Raw genomic sequence first — 6,677 nt, forward strand, 5'->3', positions numbered from 1 at the left:
CAGTCATCGCCCGGGAAGCGCCATCCTGGGGAGGTTCTTCCCGGGACACCTCAGCTCTCAAGGCTGCCGCTTCTGCATCCCATTGTTTCTTTTCTTTCGCAGCTGCCCGGCGAGCCGCCATTTCCTTCTCTCGGGCTGCCTTCTCAGCTGCACGCCTTTTAGCAAAAGCTGCTTGCATCTCAAAGTTATCTGCATAGAGGAGTGACAGGGTTATGATACATTAAATAAACAGGATAAAGGAATAAGGAAGCACAGAAGATAAAGTATGTACCGGGTTGAGAACCCGAGCCAGCCACCTCATCAATTACCCGGTCTATGGGGTCCTCAGCCCGCGAACTCAACCCGTAGGCCACTAAGTTCTCTTCTGAGATAAGGATGGAAGAGGAGTACTTGTGTCCCTCCACGAGGGTTTGACTCAGGAGGAAAGGCTCCTCAAATTTGTAGGATGGAGGAAGGGAAGGTTGTTGGGGAAGGGAAGGGAGAAACCGGGTTAGACAGGGTAGAGGACCCGGGAGTTGGATGTAAAAAAATCTTCCTTTCCATCCCTTTTGAGAGGAAGGGATGTCATCGAGGAATCGGGTGTTTAGCCGGGATTTAAGGGAAAATGCATTATCCCCGAAATGGCAAGAAAAATAATAGTGAAGGATGAGGGGGGTGATGAGAAGATTATTCATTTTAAAAAGGACGTAGGCCGATGCCATAATCCTGAAAGAATTGGGATGAAATTGATTGACAGGTACACCAAAAAATTTGGCAACATCAATATAAAAGGGATGAACGGGAAATCGAAGACCATTCCTAACCTGGTCCCGAAAGAAAGTTGTGTACCTAGGAGGAGGGTTATCGGCCCTATCAGAGGGCCCAGGTATCAAGATAGAAATGGAAGAAGGACTATTGCCCAGCGCTCGGAGCTCCTCATCTGCCCCCAAGCGTAAGGCGCTTCGCATAGAGGAGAACCAGGGAGTTCCCGGGATCTCGACCGCCCGAGGACTCGAGACCTTGGCTTTACCCTTACCCTTGTTCTTCGCAAGAGCTCGGGCCCGGGAGTGGCCAGAAGATGAAGGTTTAGAAAAGAGAGGTTTGGTTGGAAGTGCCACTGGTTTTTTAGAAGGTTGGGTGATGGAGCGACAGTGGGGGAGAGGGGGGAGAATCGAAACGAAGTGCGGAAGACTCAGCGCTAGGAGAGCCTCGCGCATTCGCTCCTGAGGTGGAAGAAGTGGAGTGAGACATTTTAAAAGAAGAAAACTTACGACGATATATGCGGTGGAAGATTGACGGAAATGATTTCGCACAAATAGAGTCTCGAGAAGAGAATTCGCAAGAGCTTCGCTGCAATTTCGAATTTGAGAGTAATTTTTGGAAAACCTGTTAGTTAGTATATATAGGCGGTGGGGGAAGATCTCAGCCGTTTATTTAAAAAGCATGCGTGGACGACCACGATTTGCCTAGAAAATTGTACCAGGCTTACGACGGGACACACGCAATAATTAAAAATGTCAGACTTATCGGCTCCTCCGAAATACGAAACATTCCTGATCGTTGATAGAAAGGGCACGCGTTATCATGGCACCCCGTGGGTTACCCAAGATCTCATTTTAGCCCGGGAGGTTTAAGGCCCCGGCATCTTATCTTAAGCCCGGGAGGTCTGAGGCCCCGGCATCTTATCTTAAGCCCGGGAGGTCTGAGGCCCCGGCATCTTATCTTAATCCCGGGAAAAGTAAGGCCCCGGTACTTCATTTTGAGCATGGGGAATTTTAGGGCCCGGTTTTTTCAGTTGATCACTTATCAGTTCTGGATATTTATTCTGATTCATTTTATGGTACATATATCATGCGGTGTCAATGAAATACGGACAATAAGAGTAACTAGATAAGCATTTTTTTATTATTATTATTATTCCGGGAATTCTTTACCCGTTACATTAAAAAATTCCTCTTCTACAAAGGCTATCCACTTAATCACAAAACTCTTTACAGAGCTACCAGTGAACGCCTTCATAAAACTAGCGGAGTTGGCAATCTTCTGCAGCGTCCTCCTCTCTTTATGAAGCAATAGTTGGAGGATGAAGTCGTCCTCAAAGAGGTCCTCCGTATCAGAAATCTGCAAGCGTTCCCGATACTTTGCAAGCTTGGCCACCAGTTCAGGAGTGATAGCCTCCTCCCACTCGTGAAGAAGCTGAAGTCCTTGCAGCTCCTCCCAGTAATGGAGGATCTTTTGGAAGACTTCATCTTCCAATTCAGATTTCCGTTTCTCAAAAGCTGCTTGCATGAATTCTGCTGCCATGTCGGGAGCTTTCGAACCACTGGAACCCGCCATTGCACTTCTTGAGGACTGAATTGATGGAATGTAGGAGAATAGGTAAACATGTTACTGTATATATATATAGGAAGGAATCAGTCTCCATCGTCGATACGAATCCAATGGGACGATCAGAGGGAATCTAGGAAATTGAGCAGGCAGATGAAAAGACGTGTACGGGTATCGAGGAAACATGCTCATTATTACCTCGGAATACGAACAATTTTCGACGGTATCACTGTTAACGCATGCAGCATAATGACATTCATTGGATTTCCCGAGAGTACTAAACGATGAATGTTCAAAACCTGAGAGATATGGAAGCCTAACACCTCATCACTTCTGCAGGATATTTAGAGACCCAATGCTCTTATTCACTCTGGGATATGTTTTGGAGTAAACATGCATGACTGATCGGGACAGCGAGTCAAGCTCTAGCCCGACTATTTTTAGGATGTGTGGTGATATCCCTGTAAAGGTCCGGGTTAATGGTGACCCATTTCCGGGTTAATGATGATCCGGGTTATCGGTTGAATAGCCCGGATCAGAAGCCAACTGCTCGGGTACTTTTCCTCCACCCGGTTTCTCATACAGGTACCTAGGTAACCAACTACCCAGGCCACCTCGAGAATTGCACCACACTCGAGTGTGATCGATACAGGCAGTCTAATCCGTCAGAACCACTTGGGTTTGGAGTGTCCGAGAAGTCATCAGAAGCTAGTATGATAAACCGACTTAGTAGGTGGTGTGGTAATCAAGGTAACTACCCATTCTTCCATTATAAATAGCAGGTATTAAAGTCATTTAATGATTCTGAAATCTTTGAACTAATAGCACTTACATCTTTCCTCTCAAATATTGCTTGTGTTCATCAAAAAGCCTGCTGACTTAAGCATAGGAGTGGCCACGTCGGACATCCCTCTGGCGCCCATTCACGAGTTACTTTCTTGTTTGCAGGTGTTGATCCAAGCCATTATCTTCACTCAAATTCCCAAACATTATAAATTATTGATTTGGTCCGTTGGAGCCCCGTACCCGGCTCACCCATTTTAACGAGATCACATCATATAGCATACATATCAACAAATCAACATATAGCCGGCATCTTCACAAAAGCTTTAGGGAGGATCGATTCAACGTAATTATTAGTTGTTTTCAAGATTAGAATGCTAAACTTGTACCATGCTTGAGAGGAAGTGTCAGAATACGGAATACTTGGTTTGAAGTCGTTTATTTGTAGTTTTAGCGAAAACGTTTTCTTCTCGATTAAGAAAATGTATAAACAATGGAAAACATGTACAAAACCGAGAAGTAGAGAATAGAGTTTTTCCTTTTTCACGCCAAATGCTCTGATTTTAGCAATTTGGCCCACTTATTCTGTTGATTTGGAAATGTCTTGCATCATTGAGTTCAATCGAATTTTATTGATAAATTTTGTAGCATTATGGTGGGCTATACATGTCGGGGAAAATTTGCGAGATCCTAAAAAAATGTGATGATTTTACATTGGTCCAACATAGAATGCAGATTAGCATACAACAAGACTCATTTTTTACAAGACCCTTTACAAGTTTGCAAGAACATCGGCTAAAGTTATACAATGAGACACCTACATTTGCTCTAAACTGTTACATACATCTGATTTGCAGGTCGACTTATAGTGCCCCGTTTGGTTGCAACGACTACAGTGAACCGTATGCTTCTCACGGCTAAATTCATCCACACACATACGTTTCTTCTCGGGACGTCCTGGTGGTCGACGCATCTTAGGTGGTCGTACAGGTCTTATTTCATCACCCATGGTGTTCTCATATTCCTTCTTCCACTCGATTTTACCTGGAATGGAATGTATCTCTTCTGCATATGCTTTACAAAAATTGGAAACAGTGAAATATTTTTCACTGAAGGAGTAGACATCTTTTCTGGAGAACAGGAGGGCTGCAACGGCATGGGAGCATGGTATCCCATATAATTGCCAATCACGGCAAGAACAAGAGCGTGTCCCGATGTTCACTATTTCAGATCTCTCTGCTGAAAGTACCTCAAACTCGACTTCATCTGATCGAAGAACTTGGTAAATGGATGCACGATTCATTGACTCCATTATATGATGCTCGGCATATGGAACAAGCAGAGAAAACCACGACTCACTTTTAGCACGTTTGTCCTCAAAGTTGGCCATTAGTTTACTGTGAATGCACTCAATAACCTGAATTATAGGCAGTTCTCGTGCTTCAACTATCCACTGATTGAGCTCATCGATATTTGATGAGAGATGACCATATCGTGCACCCTCGAAATAACATAATGCCCAGCGAGAAGGTGGATATTGTTGTAGCCATTTTGTTGCCTCTGAAGAAATTTCCTCAAGTTCAACCATTTTTTCTTTGAACCCAGTTGTAGTAGTGGCATATGCAGCTTTCCAAAGGAGTTGGATAAGCCTTGGATTCTTGAACTCCTTACCAATGCTTTCAGCCAAGTACTTCATACAAATTGCATTAGAAGCCGCTGGAAATTTTCTCTTTATAGCATCTGAAACACCTTTATGTCCGTCAGATAAGAAGGTCAAATGTGGTATCATTTCCGTGTTCATCTCAAGGGCCTTGTGTAATTCTGACAAGAACCACATCCAACTTTCATCATTTTCCATGTCAACAACACCAAAGGCAAGTGGAAATAATCCACCATCAGCATCAAATGAAGTGGCGGAAAGTAGCGTGCCGAGATATTTGCTCTTGAGCTGAATTCCACCAAGTCCAACAACAGGCAGGCAACCATTCACGAATCCACAAATAGAAGCATAAAAGGAAACAAAAACACGCTGAAAACGGTTATCTGCTACAGAAGTAAACACCTCAGCAACACTTCCAGGATTGCTCTTCAAAATTTGCACACAGTATGCAGGAAGAAGGCAGTAACTTTCTTCAGAGGAGCCAAATATGGCTTGAAGTCCACGCTCTTTTGCCCGCCAAGCCTGCTTGTACGGTATAGTTATCCCATATTGTCTATAAACATCGTGCAAAATATCTTTTGGCTTATAGTTTATGTTATCCCGCAGTCGTTCCTCAATGAAGTTCACGATCCAATCTACAGAGGCCTGATGATGTCCAGTATGAGCATTTCTCCCGCAGGTATGTGCTCCTCCGAGGCTTCTTATGGCGAATGTCGGGGCATTAGGAAGCTTCACTGCTCGTATACGCCACGGACAGCCTTCAGCAGCACATTTTGCGATGTACCGAATCAGATCACTCTTAAGAATACGAAGTTCAAAGTGTTGAGCAATTGCAGCCTCTTTAATCGCATTGCGGAAGGCCTTCACATCGGAAAACTCCTGGCCAACAACAAAATGGCAATCCTCCATGAGCCAGAGCCAGAGCTAAAGGTACCTACTCCGATACATTAACCATCAACCAATTGGCTAACTCGGTCCAAATTCTTCAGGTATCATCCTCACCAACATTGATCAATCATGGAAACTCTAAAGGAAAATTAAAATTTCAGATAATAGAGTGACAAGACCAGAACATTATGTACAACACAAACGACCAGCCAATACGCAATACTAACATTCAGGGCTCTCGAGGATCTGAGAATGACCATTACTAATAAGCTCCAAATATTCAAACTTTATCAAGAAAATACAAAACCCAATTCAGGTAACGAAAAATTCACGCAGATACGCAAGTTAACAGAATCAAAATCAAATATCGGTTCACAAAGATCCACCAAAAATTGGGTATTCTCAGTGCCGAAGCGACAATAATCAACATCGAAACCATAATTAATATTAAAAAAATGTTAAACTCGAAATCAGCATGGGTTGAATTGCAGCAATGAACAGACCTAAGATTTTGGCGGGTGATTTTATGGGCAAGACCGCAAGAGAGTGAGAAACTGAGTTGGGATTCCGACGAAGACGAGGGACAATTAGATTAGTGTAGTCGAGGTTATTATCATCAATTCATTTGTCGAAGGCCACGTGTTTGAAGATTTTTTAATTTTAATATTAATGGAAAAATTGCTTTTTAGGTAATATTCTAATATTTAATCAGTGCGATGATGATATTATTAAAAATTAATGAAAAATGAATAGACATTTAAATTGAAAAAATAATATAATTATAAAAAATATTTTTTCGCTATTTTTATAAAAACTTTATTAAATACAACGTATGTCGATTATTTTTTTGCCTAATAATCACTATCATATATCAAAACTTTAGATTGTCTTAGCCTATGGCAATGACATGATGCTCATCGTGTTTAATGTATTGATATCGACCACCAATCTTAATACATATTTAATTCTTTAATTTTTGAGAAGCTATATATTATTATTTTTTAACATCTGGTAAAAAATATTTTTAAATCGAATTCAA

General features: G+C 42.2%; 1 protein-coding gene across 1 annotated transcript; it reads right to left on the reverse strand.

Moving 5' to 3' along the window:
- Positions 1 to 3,702: 3,702 nt before the first annotated feature.
- Positions 3,703 to 6,261, reverse strand: LOC142542363 (uncharacterized). The gene is made up of 2 exons (XM_075648968.1): positions 6,142 to 6,261; positions 3,703 to 5,776 (listed from the first exon to the last, which is right to left on the reverse strand). The coding sequence occupies exon 2, from the start codon at positions 5,657 to 5,659 to the stop codon at positions 3,908 to 3,910; it is 1,752 nt and encodes a 583-aa protein (XP_075505083.1). The 5' UTR covers positions 5,660 to 5,776; positions 6,142 to 6,261; the 3' UTR covers positions 3,703 to 3,907.
- Positions 6,262 to 6,677: the final 416 nt, after the last annotated feature.

Source organism: Primulina tabacum, chromosome 1 (assembly GCF_025594145.1).
Source record: "Primulina tabacum isolate GXHZ01 chromosome 1, ASM2559414v2, whole genome shotgun sequence".
NCBI classification, from domain to species: Eukaryota; Viridiplantae; Streptophyta; class Magnoliopsida; order Lamiales; family Gesneriaceae; genus Primulina; species Primulina tabacum.